Source organism: Oncorhynchus mykiss, chromosome 28 (genome assembly GCF_013265735.2).
Source record: "Oncorhynchus mykiss isolate Arlee chromosome 28, USDA_OmykA_1.1, whole genome shotgun sequence".
Taxonomy (NCBI): Eukaryota; Metazoa; Chordata; class Actinopteri; order Salmoniformes; family Salmonidae; genus Oncorhynchus; species Oncorhynchus mykiss.
Window position 1 is genome coordinate 12,063,790 of NC_048592.1, and position 18,578 is coordinate 12,082,367.

At 43.2% G+C, this 18,578-nt stretch overlaps 1 protein-coding gene across 4 annotated transcripts in view; it reads right to left on the reverse strand.

The window, feature by feature from the left end:
* The window catches only part of LOC110508560 (GREB1-like protein), a 102,804-nt gene that overhangs the window by 36,763 nt on the left and 47,463 nt on the right, over positions 1-18,578 (reverse strand). For 3 of the 4 annotated variants that reach the window (XM_036966223.1, XM_036966225.1, XM_036966226.1), the window contains exons 2-5: positions 4,556-4,675; positions 1,292-1,451; positions 639-821; positions 166-342 (exon numbers count right to left, since the gene is read on the reverse strand). In XM_036966223.1, coding sequence (XP_036822118.1) covers positions 166-342; positions 639-821; positions 1,292-1,448 — 517 coding nt within the window. In that variant the 5' untranslated portion in view covers positions 1,449-1,451; positions 4,556-4,675. Of the gene's footprint in view, positions 1-165; positions 343-638; positions 822-1,291; positions 1,452-4,555; positions 4,676-9,848; positions 10,167-18,578 lie in introns of those variants that run through there. The other variant, XM_036966222.1, reaches the window with a different exon arrangement.

Sequence of the window (18,578 nt, forward strand, 5' to 3'; positions counted from 1 at the left end):
CAGCACAGGTTAACCAAATGCTGATTGCAACAGTAATCAAAACTAGTTGCAAGCTACAGTATGGAGGGTGGTAAAAATCGAGCATTTCCGATGACTCATCTAAGCTGAGCGGGTAAAATACTCATATGTATACCTCAGTATATCAGGTCAGAGAGACAGACTGACCTAAAAGTGCATTTTTCCCGTTCTCATCAGGCAGAAAGCGCCTATCCACGGCACACACCAGGATGTGCTCTGGGACGCTGGAGGATTTGGCACCGACAAGCTCGAAGCCAGCTGGAACTTCGATGTGTTCCGTCGCCATGGAGACCAGACGGAGGTCCTTACCGGCCTGACAGAACCCTGAGAAGAAGAGACAGAACAACAGTCAGCTCGGAGTAAACATCCACAACAACAACACACAGTACACGTACCATGGTCGCGTTCACTGGAATTAGTATTATCGTCGACAGCTTGCTGAATAATGTCTGTATAGATGTCTACGATACATCGGAACATACCATGGTGAATATTGTTGCAAACATGTGGTGTTCCTAAGTAGAGAATGTGTTCCTAAGATCTGTTTTTTTTAGCAAGGATTTGAATCCCTGGGGGTTCCCAGGACAAAAGGAGTATGAGATGTTTTTTGAGGCCTTTACCGTCCATGGTGCAGCAGCCGTCGGGCGCAGGGCCCTGGTGGAGGTAGGGCAGCGGGGGGCTGCTGGTGTCAGAGTCGTCCTCCTCCTCCAGGTCTTCCAGACCGTTAGAGGCCTGGCCGTTTAGCAGATCCTGACCCTTAGGCTCCCCGCACGGCATGCACAGGTCCACCTTGGGCTTGATATCTGACCCAATAACACACAATGACCCCGTAAGACATAATGTCCCCATCATACACCACATCACACAACACAGTAAATTCTCCTGGAGTGAAGATGCCAGACAAAAGGCAAGGAGAAGGAGATTGGAGGCTTTGCAAGTCCTTTTTCAAGAGAAGGACAAACCCATAACACATGACCATGGCCACTTTCAAGTCTACCTCTCTTCAAGAGAACTAAATGAGTGAGATGATATGGATTTGTTGTGTGTGTGGGTATCATGTAATGACTAATTCTCAAGTCCTACTCAACTGGTTATCGTTAACACAATTTAACATAACGATCAGAGAAAGACAGTTTTTTTTTCTATGTGTTTCTGTTATCTATGATCCAATAATGAATGAGTCAGCCGGCTATAACTAATGTTCTGTACTGTTTCTATACATAACGACCTCGATGAAGACAGAGAATGGAGCCATGCAGACCGAGAGAAGTACCATCCATGTTGCCAGGATACTGGTCAGGCTCCAGGTATAGCTGAGTGAAGATGGGCTGTGGGTCTCCACTGCTGGAGCGTAGGGAGGCCTTGATGGAGTTGTGGAGGGCCTCCTCGAAGCGAGCAGATTTCAGCTGCCCTGCGTACGAATTCCCCATGATCTGTAATGAGAAGAACGGTATAACATGGACAAAAGCACAGCCATGCACTCAAGGCTCAGCTCCGTCCACGTCGATTAGTAAGAGAGAACAGAGTAGAGATGCTAGGATGCTAGGATGCACTTACAGTCTCACATAAGAAGATGCATGCGCACACACACACAATCTCTCACCCTCTTGACCTTTTTTCCCCCTCTGTCTTTATCCCTACCCTATTTCTTTCTGGTTTTGTCTCTAGATCTTTCCCTCCCTTTCTGAATTTCAGTATGTCACCCTGGCTTCATTGCCCCCCTCCTTTGGTCCACTCTTCGGACATCTGCCGAGGTCGGCTGTGTGGGCCTGGGGTTGAGGTTGGGAAGCAGGTGGCAGCTGGACAGACCGGGGGACACACATGTGGCCTGGTGGCTTAGTGAAAAGCCCTTGTTCAAATAGAACAGAAGTGACCAGTGCAGGGCAAGGGTAATAGCCAAGTACCCCCATAATGAATGACTGATATAGACTGTCCAACTAAATAACTATCCTTAAATAACTCTCCTTGACGCTACTCTCCTTTTTCTGGTCATTGCCCTTTCCATATCACCCAGCCATTCATGTGCATGGTTTACAATTATAAAGGACTGAAAAGGAAGTAATGTATTTTTTGCAAGCTAACATATGGTTTTGGCCTGAAAAACCCTCCCTACCATTGTCCTTGGGCTACATTTGGCAGGTGTTACTGTAGTGTTGTATCAACGCAACCATTAACAGCCAAGTCAAGCCACAGGTTGAAGGCTTCATCTGTTTGGGAACAGCTAGGACTCTGTAACCATCACATTGTCTGTGCAGGTTTTTTAGGGGCACAATTACTTGTGATATCATGTATTTTGACTAAGTCTATGCCTAGCAATATTACATTTTGACTATGCCAAGCGATGTATAAATGGCTCGGCTATCAAACAACTAGTCCAAAACAAAATCCTGTATCTGCAATGTAAAAGAAATGTGCAGGAATATAGACTACACATGATATCTATAGTACATGCAGAATTTGCAGACAAATCACATTTAAATATAACTAACCAATTTGTATCTATTTTTTGCATGTAAAAAAACAAGTTGCATCCAATCCAGACCATTTGATTGACAGGTGAATTGCCACTGGACAAAATACCCCTCGCCTAAGGTAACCATTATGAAATACAACCAACGAAGACTTAACTGGGTTAATCATTAAATCAAGAGAACCTATTTTACTGAGATCAATACAAAGCACTATTGAGTTTCTATGTTGATTCTACTCAAAAGCTTTTTTCTTCACCCTTTTAAAATGAAGAAGAATGCCTCTTCCCAGGTTCTTTAGCTACTGTAGTGTCGCCTTCTAAAACCCCGAACTCTTTTATTCTATCAATAAACGGCAGGCTTGGTAATCAAGTTGGAACAGTTGGCCATCCGAGGTCCTGTTCCTGCCCTAACCTGTCCCATGCCTGGACAGGTTCAAGCCTGGCTGATTACCCAAGAACCTACCCAGAGGGAAGAGGGGCAGAGAGACTGATAAGAAAGAGAGAAAGAGACAGCAAGAGAGAAAGAGAGACAGGGAGAGAGAGACAGGGAGAGAGAGACAGGGAGAGAGAGACAGGGAGAGAGAGACAGGGAGAGAGAGAAAGAGAGACAGGGAGAGAGAGAAAGAGAGACAGGGAGAGAGAGAAAGAGAGACAGGGAGAGAGAGAAAGAGAGACAAGGAGAGAGAGAAAGAGAGACAAGGAGAGAGAGACAGGGAGACAGAGACAGCTTTGGCAAGGTACACATGTTTCCCATGCCAATAAAGCCCTTTGACTTGAGAGAGGTAGAGAGGGGGTGGGATATGGCCAGCCAAGGCAGACAAAGGACAAGATTAAGTGTGGTGCCTGATTGTGCTTTGACAGAGATAAGCAGCTTAACATAAAGAAGCTACAGTATTTCTCCCTCAGCTGACGGGTGGATGGATGGAGAAAGGTAGAAAGAGAGAGAGAGAACTACCCACGGTGTGTTTAAAGAGGTGGCGGAGCCTGGTGAAGGCATCCACATGCTTCCCATATATTATGACAACATTTTGTGACGTTTTTGTTCGTTTTGGTCTTCGGCTGTTCGTGCACAAGTCACTTTTTTCTCGAAGTTGGTAGCCGAAGTCGGTTTCATGCAAATTTTTTCACTTGAGAAATACTGCACCAAACATCTTAATTAGTTTAAGAATTCTCGGCAGAAACATGACAAATTAATTCAGCCTGGTTTCAGCGTCTCAAAATAGACAAACAGTAATGTTGCCGCTTTTTTCAAATTTTTCACAAAAAAGTCTTCCAGGTCAATTCGAGAGCCCAGAGCAGCAGAGAACAGATTTGTCCTTAAACCTCACAAAGTGAAGCCATAGTGGTGACCTCATAAAGCTGACACATGGGAGAGGTGGAGAGGTGAACACAGACGAGACCCTTCAACACGTGCTCCATCACAACAAAGCCACACCGGGACAAAGGTGGCCTAATGGATGTGGCTGGAGCAGGAGAGAGATAGAGGAATTGGTGGTCAGGAGTTATTTCAGGCGTGATTTCATTTGACGTAATTCTGTTTGATGAATGATGAAATAGTGTCTGATCTGTGTTTTCAGGTAGTGACAGAATCATGTTTGGAGAAGTGAAGTGACTGAGATCTCAATTTTCTCAGCGGCAACTGGAAGCTGACCAGAAAACCGGTCTCAGATTCTTCCACAGATTCCTGAGCCTGGGTGGCCATAATGGCCATATTGCAAGAATCTAACCCCCGGGCAGAATTAAGGTCTGGTCCTGTGACAAGCTTGCAAATTCCAGGAGGCCATATGGGAGGAAAAAAAATAGGGCTTGTTCATTAGGAATTAAATTGAAGAAAATTGTCAGACATTTTGTGAAATGGGGAGGTACCATCTGAACTTGTCCAATAAGAAATGCTCGTTATGGTTTTACGTTTTGACAAGTTTTGCTACGGTGTGTCCTAAGGAACAAGACCCTCCTTTCTCTCTTTATACATCTTTCCCATTCGGACTTTACCTCGCTTTCCCGACACAGCTTTAAAACATGATAATCTCATGTATTATCACGTCATTTTGGCGTAGCTGACCTTACCTTGTGTAATTGTTCCCAGGTGTGAAGGGATGTGTTCTCCTCTACTACATGATGGGTCAGAAGAACCACTGTGTCGAAACGTCCTGCAGTGACATCCCCCTCAGCAGCACTGTTCTAGACCTAAAGAGAGCGGTTAGATGAATGCATGAGATTAACAGAATGCATCTTCACCCAAGGATCCAAATGAACAGACATATGGAATACAGGACACATACTGTATAATAGGCTAAAGGTTTATAGTTGGCTAATTGTCTGAAACTGATGAGCACTAAGGAAGACGATCATGCCACACTGGTGTATTTAAAGGCGAGAGCGTCGAATCAGGCTTTGATACCGTTGATATACTGTATGCAAGGAGAAGAGTTTGCTGCAAATAACACACGATAGGCCTGCAGCACCTTTCATCTCAAGATATCAAATCAAACCCAATATTTAAAAAATCCAATTGAAAGGAAACTCGAGGTTGAAAGACGCACAAATGCTTTTAAATAGTCAGTCCAACTATTCCACACAACATGTCTGACCATGAAAATGAATGGCTGCACTTAGAGCAATGAGAGAGGCCACTCAAAAGTTAAGAGGAGCAGATTGCACAAAACCATGACATATGTAGTGACCGTTGGTGGTGAACAGGGGTTATGTGATACGGTAGCCTCTGGGTATTTTTGTAAAACACACTAGAGTGTTAGGGTTTGTAATCATACACACACACACACACACACACACACACACACGTGCGCACACTCACACACAAACTGTATATGGGCGCTCACACGTACACATTAGAGGTCGACCGATTATGATTTTTCAACGCCGATACCGATTATTGGAGGACCAAAAAAAGCCAATACCGATTAATCAGACATTTTTGGGGGGTTTGTTTGTAATAATGGCAATTACAACAATACTGAATGAACACTTATTTTAACTTAATATAATACATCAATAAAATCAATTTAGCCTCAAATAAATAATTAAACATGTTCAATTTGGTTTAAATAATGCAAAAACAAAGTGTTGGAGAAGAAAGTAAAAGTGCAATATGTGCCATGTAAGAAAGCTAACGTTTAAGTTCCTTGCTCAGAACATGAGGACATATGAAAGCTGGTGGTTCCTTTTAACATGAGACTTCAATATTCCCAGGTAAGAAGTTTTAGGTTGTAGTTATTATAGGAATTATAGGACTATTTCCCTCTATACCATTTGTATTTCATATACCTTTGACTATTGAATGTTCTTATAGGCACTTTAGTATTGCCAGCGTAACAGTATAGCTTCCGTCCCTCTCCTCGCCCCTGCCTGGGCTCGAACAAGGAACACATCGACAACAGCCACCCTCGAAGCATCGTTACCCATCGCTCCACAAAAGCCGCGGCCCTTGCAGAGCAAGGGGAACAACTACTCCAAGTCTCAGAGCGAGTGCCGTCACAGATTGAAACGATCGGTGAAACGAAAGTGCTGTTTGAATGAATGCTTACAATCCTGCTGCTGCCTACCACCGCTCAGTCAGACTGCTCTATCAAATGTCAAATCGTAGACTTAATTATAACATAACACACATAAATACGAGCCTTAGGTCATTAATATGGTCGAATCCAGAAACTATCATTTCAAAAACGAAAACTTTTATTCTTTCAGTGAAATACGGAACCGTTCTGTGTTTTATCTAACGGGTGGTATCCCTAAGTCTAAATATAGATGTTACATTGCACAACCTTCAATGTTATGTCATAATTATGTACAATTCTGGCAAATTAATTAGTCTTTGATAGGAATAAATGGACTTCACACAGTTCGCAACGAGCCAGGCGGCCCAAACTGCTGCATATACCCTGACTGCTTGCACGGAACGCAAGAGAAGTGACACAATTTCCCTAATTATAAAAAATGTATGTTAGCAGGCAATATTAACTAAATAGGCAGGTTTAAAATATATATACTTGTGTATTGATTTTAAAGAAAGGCATTGATGTTTATGGTTAGGTTTGGTGCAACGACAGTGCTAAATCATCACCTGTTTGGCGAAGTAGGCTGTGATTCGATGAGAAAGGCACTTCATCGGTTATATGCAATGCAGGACACGCTAGATAAACTAGGAATATCATCAACCATGTGTAGTTAACTAGTGATTATGTGAAGATAGATTGTTTTTTATAAGTTTAATGCTACCTAGCAACTTACCTTGGCTTCTTGCTGCCCTCGCGTAACAGGTAGTCAGCCTGCCATGCAGGCTCCTTGTGGAGTGCAATGTAAGGCAGGTGGTTAGAGCGTTGGACTAGTAACCGGAAGGTTGCAAAAACAAATCCCTGAGCTGACAAGGTAAAAATCTGTCATTCTGCACCTGAACAAGGCAGTTAACCCACCGTTCCTAGGCCGTCATTGAAAATAAGAATGTGTTCTTAACTGACTTACCTAGTTAAATAAAGGTGTAAAATAATAATAGTCGGACAAATCGGTGTCCAAAAATACTTTTGTTATGAAAACTTGATATCGGCCCTAATTAATCGGCCATTCCGATTAATCGGTCGACCTCTAGTACACACACACACACACACACACTACCAACTACTAAAAACTGGTACAGATATAAGGTCCTGATTTGACCAGTTTCTCACAGCAGAAAAATAATCCTGCAGCAACAGGAAATTTTAATTTTGGTGTGGATTATAATTCGTGGAATTTTTGGAGGCGTTAATAAATGTTTATTTTTATTTTTATTAAGTCTGACATTTTAAAGTGTAAATTTCAAACTTTAGAAGCCTTTTTAAACTTGAATACACAACACGTTTGCACTTCCTACTTTGCAGGACATTTCCTGCAACAACAGGGTGATCAAATTAAGATCCTACATCTGTACTTCCACTTTGACCCCAAGCATTGTTTACCCACTCCTAGACCTTATACAACTAAGCTGATACAAAGTTCCCTTCAAAACATTGACTGTCACAAGAATGCTCCCTGTCACCATCCGGTAATGCATGGTCCTTGTTATGCAGTTTTTGGGACCTAGTGTCCCTAATTTGCCCCTGCCTGAGGTCTGGGGCCCAAGTCCTCGCGCTGGCATTACATGCACACTGATTTGTCCTGTTAACCACATTGAAGTAGTTAACTTTGTGAATGATTAGCCTCACACTGATAGGACTAATCAAACTACAGAGCTACATGGTCAATGGGAGGGACAAGGGGATAAGGGAGGTCATGCAAATTCCATACCATCCAGGTCAGACAGTGCTAGAACTTTAACCGGAACGCTGCATGAGCGTAGGGAACATTCTCTTTAGTACAGACTGAACATCCAAATCTTCCTTCACTTCTAGATGCACGCTTTAAGGGCCCTCTAGGCAGCGAACTCTGCAACCACAGTAATATAACCCATTCTATGAGACATTCTTATCACACTGGCCTATCAGTAGGCCTAGACTACACATCACTCTTAACATAACCCTGTATCTATGTCCATGATCACAGGGTCACTATCAACGGCATTGACCCCCCCCCCCGGCCAGAGTGTTGAAATAGTTTTGTGGCTGCCAAATCAAATGAAGTTTATGTGTCATATGCACAAGAAACACATGGTGTACTCAGTACAATGCTTACTCTCAACTAAATGTGACAACAATAAGAAAAGGTAAAAAACAAAAAAAGTACTAATAATAACAATAATCTAGGACACTGCAGATGGCCGGTGAGATGTGCCTGACCCATCGGAGCCGTAAATCTAGACATACTCAGGCACAGCCTCGGGCGCCTAACGGCTGGGATCCTGTTCTTCTGGTAATGACATTTTAGGGTCCTTTCAGCATGACATGCTGGTAGGGAATTTTGCCCGAGGGGTGTAAGGAGGGAATTTAAGGCGGTGGCCGCAGAGGTACACACGCACAAAACACACACACACACACACATACAAACGCACACACACAAACACCCACATGTGCACACAGACAGCACTCCGTGCATGCGTATGCATGAAATAGCTAACTCGTTGTTGATGAACGATGCGAAAACAGAGGTCCTATTTTAGAGTGATGTGGATTTAAATTCTAAGAAATGTTAGAGATTTAACTCCAAGAACACTGTGAGCTTAGCCTTGCCCCCCAACCCTCCCTGTCTTCTCTCTCCCTCCCTCCTTCCCCCCCTCTCTCTGTTTCCCCCACCCCACTCCACTCCCCTTTTTTTTGTTTCTTCCTTCATCTGCATAATGACGTTACACTCCTGACAATGGAGGGATAGAGGCAGGATAGAGAGGGATTACATCAACTTCCCCTTGGTCACAACCTGTTTCAGACCCACTCCCGGAACCTTTCCTTCAAGGGCAACACTACAGCGTTGAAGTCAGCCAAGGGTTTCACGTTAAGAAATCTAACTTGCTACTGTATCCACATACGTGCACATAGGCACTGGCACAAATAGACGTGTGTGTGTGTGTGTGTGTGTGTGCGCGTGAGCACACGCACGCCACACACAAACACACGTTGAAAAGAGAGGAGGGAAGAAAAGGGAAAGCCGGGGTAGATGCAGAAAAAAACTTGACACTGTCCAGGTGATCCTGAACATGCTTTTTCTACAACACATAGTGATATAATGGTCTAAAATGATTTAGATCATCCAGAACATGGTAAAAAGACGACCACTGACTATCTCTTTACTTGATTATTGAAACATTCACACAAGCTTTTGCCAGTCATCATTACTGGAAATAGATCATGATAAAACAGACTACCTTAGTCATTTGAGTAAATGGATTACATATCTTAAGTAAATGGATTACATATCTTAAGTAAATGGATTACATATCTTATTATTCACAGAAATACAGGAACAATGACTGTAGGCTACACTCCTAGAAAAAAAAAGGTGCTATCTGGGACCGAAAAGGTTTATTTGGCTGTACCCGTAGGAGAACCCTTTGAAGAACCCTTTTGATACCAGGTAGAAGCCTATTGGGTTCCATGTAGAACCCATTTCCCCAGAGGGTTCTACATGGAAGCCAAAAGAGTTCTGACTGGGACCAAATAGGGTTCTACCTGGAACCAAAAAGAGTTATCCTATGGGGACAACCACATAACCCTTTTGGAACCCTTTTTACTAAGAGGGTACTGTCAACATTAGAAATCCGATGGATGAGGACAAGAGTACACATCAGTATAGCAGAGGAGAGGGGGATGGGGGTTATGCAAAAAAGGACTAACATTTCCAGGTCCCTTAAATTAGGTGCTAAGAGCTGAGCCATCAACATAATGTTGGTGGAAATCCAGCAAAGTGCCAGAGTAAACAATGTAAAATGCTTCCATACCTTCCAAGGGTTCTCCACCAGCCAGACAGCACTTCGATAACACAAACAACAACATAAAACGCTCCAAAACCAAACACTAAATTCCACCATGCAAAAATAAATAAATCACAAAGTCACGAATTATAGTCCATTTTGGGTGATAGGTATGTCCTAACGAAGAGGAAAAGAGTGAGGAAATATCCAAGGAGACGTAGGGCTGATTAATTCTCATCTGGTGTGTCCCCAAGTCATCAGCAGCTCCTTGGTAATTAAACTCCACGACAGTATGGACAGCAAATACTCCTCCTTCCTCCAGTACAGCAGAACCCCTCTCTCTCTGAGTCAAGCACACACACACCCAAGCACACACACCCTCCCCCAGTCCCCTTGTCCCTCCCCTATGTTGTGCCATTTGCTGTGTGTGGAGTGAATTCTCTGGGGCCTCATTCATCTTAGCCCCTCTGACCCCCTGTAGTGACAGATGCTCTTGGAGGGCCGTCCTGCCTGGCCAGGAAACAAAGACATTGGGCAACATCCCCTCCTGCCACACGGTTACACCACCCCGACACGCGTGACCATCAGCATTTAACATGCCAACAACACAGGGGGAAACCCTGACTCAGCAGGATGACACACTGGAGAAATAGAACTACTATCCCTATGCAGTTCTTAGATTACCAAAGAAGAAGAAACAAATCTAGTCAAAATCAACCCCCCCACTACTCTTTCTTTACTTTCACCCCTGTCTCTCCCTCTCTCTCTCTCTGCCACTCCCTTCCTTTTTATTAGGGCCAATTTAGAGATAGGGCAAACCCAACCACTGGCAAAATAGGGACAAGAAGAATGTCAGGTCAGCTCTGTGCATTTTGTCCCTCTTGGCCGGGCTGGGACCCTGGCCCTACAGAACAGACTACAGGCCTGGGACTGGGTTGGAGACTGGGATGGACCCCTGACTGTTTTTTTTTTTTTTTACCCCCGCTATAAATACCAAGGGCTCATCTGGCCAAAATAAATAAACTGGGGATCCACCTTCCGTCACCACAAATCAACAGGCGCTGGGTGGACAGATGTCAAGGATTATAGTGTCATTATAGCCTGGCTGGCTGGTCAAATGCCTCGTCATTACTAACACTGGGCCAATGGAGCGCTGGGGTGACAGATTTTACGGAAACTAAGAAATGCATGATATGACTTTACATCCTTTTGGGTTTATTCCGTGAAAATAAATAAAATTACGTCACATCATGGCTAATATACTGTACATGTAGAGACGTTTCCCTAAGTGCATAAACAACATAACAACAGAACACTGTATTTTTGTTCAATGATATAGGAACTTTGGAGACTTTTTGGGGACTAATCAATTCACCTTCTCCTTCACCAGTGTTTCCCTCACACAGAATGTTCTAACTAGGCTTTTGAACATTTTAGGTTCTCACAACAACACATTTGTAATGTTGAAATCAGATCCCGACCTATTGGCTGAGTATAAACCCCCCCCCCCCTCTACAGATCCACTGCCGATAGAGCAAAGAGTTGTTGTGTGTCAGTGACATTCACATCTCCACTTTCATATGACATTGAACGCTAAATCTAAGCAGCTAACTGACTGCCAAATCATTCCTTGCACACAATGCCTGGTTCCTGTTTTGGCTGCAATCACAAAATAGTCTTCGTTAATCATTTACGCTGGCCTCGTCCATGGAGTGACCAGTTAAAAGGTTACTATGCATAAAAACATTTCCCAAACAAGCCTGTCATCCCTATGTCTGGGTCTTGTTTTTCTTTTTCTATGTTTAACTAAAGTTGCTGAGAATTTCTCTAGCAAACTAAGAAAATTGCCAAGTCAACACACAGCTACTTGGCAGTAGAAAAGACACATTCCACTCCATACTTTGCCACGGACCTTTTTAACACTTTGTCTTCCATTGATATTTGACCTCATGTGGATATGCCAATGACAACATTATTATTCTCACTCTTAAATCCAACATTAGGGAGACTTAAAACAACCTCAAAAGAGCTATACAATATATTCACGATAACACCATACGTCGCTCGTCTCCTTCACCTGCAACCTTCTATTCAACAGTCCATTCTTAGAAAAAGGACAAGCCTGAGTAAGCCAGTCGGTGAGCCATTCATAACAATCTTAACAATACTTTACAAAAATATTGGATCCGGAATATGGATTCATAACATAATTATGTTATCCTGGATCATTCAAGAGAAATAAACAGACAGATGAAACATCAAGTCAGAGGATGTTGATCACGACCATATTGTTTAATTGTAATTCTTTCATTTTCATCTTTGCATAGCCAGGCAAGCAGTGTGGCTGACTGACTGCCTTAGTCTTCAGTTCATTACAGCAGATCTAGTCAACCGTTGGTTTAATCTGTCCGTATAACTCTTCTCACCTCCTCACCAATGGTTATAGTATGCTGGCCACAGGCGGTGTGTGAGACAGCTATAAACCGGGGCATTAGCCAATCAGGGCTCCATTACTCCTCACCACTCATTCATCATACACACATCGCGCATTCTATGCTGAACGTGGAGGTTCGTGTCCATTGCATTATTATACGACACAGCGTCTGTCTGTCTGTATGGACTCTATAGGCTCCCGGGGGTAGTCCATTTGATACAGTTGGAGTAAAGAATGAAAGAAAGAGATGACTTGTGCCCTAAGAGGAGACGAGCAACTTTAGTAAACATTACAGTTTCCTGTCTGAGGTAAATCAACATATGACCACTCGAAAACTCCCCAAATAAGCTCATTTGGTACAGACCCGCACTAGCAGCAAGTTCAACCTGGGAAGAGGAGTCTCACGGTGTGATTAATCTCCCCCAGTTCCCAGCAGTAGCTCCCTCCCTCCCTGACTTTGACACAGCAGCCACGTTTAAATAGACCCGTTTGAAACGAAGATAATGAGTAAACCCAGCAGTTTCTTTGGCCTCAAAAGAGCCCTATGTGGGAAAACAAAAGAGCCTGGGTCTGAATGCTGGCCCTGTGGCCCTCCCTCCACCCATCCCTCACCACTGTATTGAGGGCCAGCCAAAGGGCCTGACAAAGGGGAAGTGGCCCTTCCACCCTCCACTGCCACCTGAGGAAAGATGGGTCACGTGACAGGGTGACTAGAGGACAGGGGGAAGGGAGAGGGGGGATAGGGGACTGGGGGTCTCCTATCCCCTGTTGTCTTTAGATTCCAAGGGGGACAGGAGATGGTTGCCTCCATTCCTCCTCTTGTCTTCTGGATTCCCAGGGGGAAAGCTGCTTTGTCTTAGCTCAGCACTGACTCAGCTTCATTGGGTTGAATTGAGCACATTGCAGCTTTGACCGACTCCAATGACCGACTCCAATGACCGACTCCAATGACCGACTCCAATGACCGACTCATTATTACACCAGACAGGTGTTGCGATACTTAATTGATACAAGTATAACATGTTCAAAAGCATATGTTCAGGAAAAAAACGTGTAACAATTTCAGACTCAAGGGAACGTGAACCGCACTATTGACTGCGTGCCGAGGTCAAAACATACATTCAGACCTATACATTTAGACCTGATGTAAACTATGTGGAGAGGGTCATTTTAAAACAACAAAAAAACATCAAAATGAAGATACACTGAAACAGAGTCAATGACTATGGAAGTAAAATGTCATAGTAGAATTGCGTGAGATGAGGGATCAGTATCAGGTGTGTAGGAGAGAAAGGAGAGCCGAGGTGTTAAACGGGACAGTGTGTCTGAAGACTTACAATAAGAAAACAAACCTGCTGCATGCATAAACAAGATGGCAAAACAACAACAACACAACCCCAATGTGAAAAGTCCCTCACCGAGCCCCATTGCACCTTCGTCTCTCCCATGTTGGTTACCTCCACGGTGTGAGGTGTGACACTGTCACTTACTAGCCTGGGTGGCAGCTTGTCCCCCTGCTATAATCCCCCCCCCCCTTCCCCCCAGGCTGAGCCAAGCCACACAAACAAAAGGCAGTGAGCAGCAGCATTCCAGATGAATGCCATAGCTGATGTCGGCAGCAGCAGAACAGAGAAAATAAAAGAGAGCTCAACCAGGCCAGGGCCAGGAAAGTGGAACAAGAGCCTGGGGCTGTAAGGGTGGTGGGTGGTGGGGTGGATTAGCCAGTGGGGACTATAAAGGGGAGTGAACTAGGGTTTAAGGCCTGTTGTGACAGAGGAGCTGGGGAAGGGCTGATGGGGGGCTGGGGGGGAGGCGGACAAAAGGAGCATTTGGGCAGATGAAGAAGTCATCATCATTAAGCCACTGGAAGTTTACTGTCCAGTTATAAAAGTCATTTCAAAATTAGGAGGTTAGGGGGTGCGTGTGAAAGGGGAGAAGGGCTCAGAGTGCCTGAGAAGGCCTGGGGGCGGGGCAGATGAGAGCTGTGGCCTGTGGTTGTGAGGGACTCTGTGGGACTGGGGGGCCAATTCATTAGGGGCACAGCCCAGCCTTTGTGTTTGCACCAGGTTGATTGGAGTGCTGACCTTGCCTTGCCTCCCAGCCTTCCCTGCACACTCTGCTCTGGCCCAGTGGAGGATGAGTATAAGGGCAAGGCATTTAACCTTCAACTAAATCCCAGCCTCAACCACAGCAGACAAAGGTCAGCATCATTTATTAACAAAGACTTGCTTAAACAGCTGCTATTAGGACACTATAGATGCTATATAAACTGATACACAGAGTTGGAAAACTCTGTTCTGTCTCCTAAGGATTTGTTGCCAGCTCTAGTTGAAAAGTCGATAATTCCTTTGCATGACAGAAAAAAAACATTGAAGCTTTTCACACTGTTCACCATAAAGTGGGAGACAGGGCAAATTCTAGGCAGCTAAATCAACAAAAATATTTAAGTTAACAACATTTACTTAGATACACATGGTCTTAAAAATTAGGTGTAAGATAGAGGTGTGGGATCTTCATTTGATCACCTTATTGCAGGAAATGTAAAACTTGCAGCGTATTTGAGGTTTAAAAAGGCTTCTAAAGACCTAAGTTTCCATTACAAAAAAATGTATCAACGCATACAAAAATGCAGATTCATTATAATCCACATTCTAAATTCACATTTCCTGTTGCTGCAGGATACGTTTTCTGCTGTAGTAAACTGGCTCAAATCGAGATTCTTCATCTGTACCACACTTGCCCCATCTTAGTTTTACTATGTTAAAGAGCGACTGCCCCTAAAATGCAACTTCTCATTTTGAAAATGGCCTATGTGGCATCGATATCAGTCAGAAACATTTATTGTAGTGTCAAAATTGACTATAAAGTGTAAATAGGATAATGTGGGTCATAAAGTCAGTCTCGTCCAAAACAGAGATTTGCGAGATGATAGGAAAAAATGATATGTCATGGAATGAAGGTTTTCCTTGGGTTGGGTTTATTTTAATCCTGCCCACATGCCCACAGCTGGTAGTGTAACAGTTTAGCTTGCGTCCCTCTCCTCACCTCTCCCTGGGCTCGAACCAGGGACACTCTGCACACATCGACGACAGCCACCCTCGAAGCATCGTTACCCATCGCTCCACAAAAGCCACGGCCCTTGCAGAGCAAGGGGAACAACTACTTCAAGGTCTCCAATTGAAACGCTATTAGCGCGCACCCCACCTACTAGCTAGCCATTTCACATTGGTTACACTCACCCCCCTTTTGACCTCCTCCTTTTCCGCAGCAACCAGTGATCCGGGTCACGGCACCAATGTAACATGCAATGGTCAATTTGGTTGACATTGGATATCCCTATGGGGCTAGTTAGGGACCATCAGTAAATTACACAATGTGCATAAGACAATATAAAAAAAGGTTAATAGCTCAAAGTTTCAATGACTTAAAAACCTCAAATCAACTATAAATTGTAGTTATTCAAATGCCAATATTGAAAGCATTCAATGAGACAACTAAAATATGTGCAACATCCAATGTCAGGGCTATCCAATGTCCAATGTCAAACCAACTTTGCCAAGGTCACACACCAGCTGGCTGAAGCTAATTGCCGAAAGAAGTTGGCTAACACTAGCTAGCCTAGGTGACTTCAAGACATAATACCTTGATAGACTTTTTCACGTTATCTGGAAGGGTGAGTTACTGTAACTGTACTGTTTTGCCAGAGAGAATGTACAAACGCTTGCCATGTTCGAACACACACAAGAGACACCCACATTAACCCCCCCCCCCCCCCCCAGACAATTCTTGAATCACATGGCCGCTGCATTACTTAATGAAAAACAAGGCCAAATCAGGAAGTTCAGCCCTTTTTAAATGTGAAGAAAAAAATATATAGAACATTTTCACTAAGTGTTGTTCTTTTTAAATTTAATTTGAGGCCTGGAGGACAAACTCAATCAATGTGGGGAATTACTAATAATTTACAAAGCTCGCTGAGAAGGCCTAATAAAATTGAAGCCCTGCGAGTGAACCCGCTCTGCATTTTACAACACTGCTCAGCCAAGGTTGAACACCAGTCCAACTAGCTGAACAAGAGAAAAGGACATAGAACCTTTGACCCTTGGAATATTTTTATGTTTACGGAGTTATTCTGAGCTGCCATATTGAAAGTAAACAAATTCCAGTTTACCCGTCTCTCCTTAGTAATGGTTATTACATAGGCCCGAAAGTATACACAAATAAAAAGAGAAACAATTATAATTATAATTCAAAAATGTTCAATTAAATTACAATAATATTTTTCTACATTTTCTTGAAAGGACATGCTTGTCCTTTTTCTACTGTCAACAGCTCTACTATAGTAAGCCTACTACTGTAAAAACTAACACCACATGATATGTCAAAGTACTATTGCTGCATAGTACTACATCTACTATACAGTGTTATTAGTAAGACTCATAAGTTCTTCAAATTTAACCCAAACAAATAAAACAACTTTTTAAAAATGTTATTATAATAATATAAACCTCTCCTTCCTGTACAAACTCACTGGTACCTATCTAATCACTCCTCTCACATAACAGAAGACGACAGGAAAAAAAAGAACATAGCTCAGTTACTCACTGTAATGGTTTGTGCACCCCGATAGCATCATCACAGCTAGCATCTCCATTTGGGCATCTGGTCAACACCTCACTGCTCATCCCCTCCCTAAACCCTAAACATTTAATGTTCAGTTTCACCAAACCCTGTCCTGGCCTGGCCTTCAATTGCTATTTAGACAGGCCTATTTGTTATGGGGTGTAAAAGGGGAGCTCTAAAGCCATGGATCATGGGTGGAGGGCAATATTATCAAAACACTTAGTCTTATCAGATGACAGGAGGGAACAGTAAGGGGTCAAGTTCCATGTCCAGGAACAGTACAGGCCTGGCCTGCAACACACCTCAACCACTTTCTGCATTTTTCTATTGTATCTCATCTGTCAGTCCAGGATAGTTCATGTCAGTATATCGAGTTGCAACCAAAGTGGAGTCTATCAAAGATGTTGAAACATTTGTCATGATTGTTACATTTTTTCTAGTGCTGAGCGATTAACCGACGTTTAGTATTGTTGTGGTTATTAAACAACTAATTGACCGACGTTGATTAAATTACTTGAATTCCATTTAGTTCAGTTTTTTTTTGTGAGCCCAAAGCGCCATTTCTCTAGAGCAGGTATCCCCAAACTGGGTTACGCGTACCTCCAGGGGTACACGCAATGCCGTTGGGGGTATGCCAAATAAAAATGTGATTCAAATTTTTATTAATAAAAAATATATATATATATTTTTTTCTTCACATTTTCAAACAGTCCATTTATATTTTTACAATAACTGCCTAACATTAACCGTTACTCTCTCGCAGGAATTCCATTAACGGTCCGCATATAGCAAAACGTAGCTGATGCTCATTCCGTTTACTCGAAAATTGATAAATGGTTAAAAAAAAAGTAAGGCCCGCGTCCATAAAGACACATACCAGCATTACTGCACCTGTCGACGACGAGCACATCCAATGCGAGCATCAGTAATTCTACATTTGTTGTTGGCCCAGCTAGCATGGATGCTGACAGTTGTGAATCTGATGCAGCCGTAGAGCTATTGCCCCCTTACCCGGGAAAGCACTGAACAACAGAGAGGGACGTTGGACCATCGAAGAGGAGCAAAGATGATGAGAACTACATTGATTTGGAGTTCACTTATATGGGGAGTAGTGCCTATCCTCAGCCACAGTGTGTTATATGTGCAAAAGTACTATCTCACAACTCAATGAAACCTTTAAATTTCAAAAATAAGCCACAGGAGTTTTTTGAGCGAGAATTAAGACAACTTCCGATTAGTAAGACATGTATAAAAGCAACAGATACCATTAATAAGAAGGGGCTAGAAGCGTCTTATATGGTGAGCTACCGATTGGCTAGGACAGGCAAGCCCCATACTATTGTGGAGGACTTAATTCTTCCTGCTGACGCGGATATGGCTGGGACAATACCGGGGGGAAAAGGCAAAAAAAAACTATACAGACAATGCCTTCATAAAACAACACTGTTTCACGACGTATCAGTTACATGGCAAGAGATGTTTTGAAACAATTACTGTTTCGCATACAAGCCAGTGAATCATATGCATTACAGCTGGATGAGTCAACAGGCCTGGCAGTTGCCAAAGGAATGCCTGACAGCTTGAAAGACATTTTGGACACTACAGTGAAAATGCTTAACTTTGTTAAACAAGGCCCCTGAACTCTCGTGTATTTTCTGCACAACGCAAATGATATGGGCAGCGACCATGTAATGCATTTA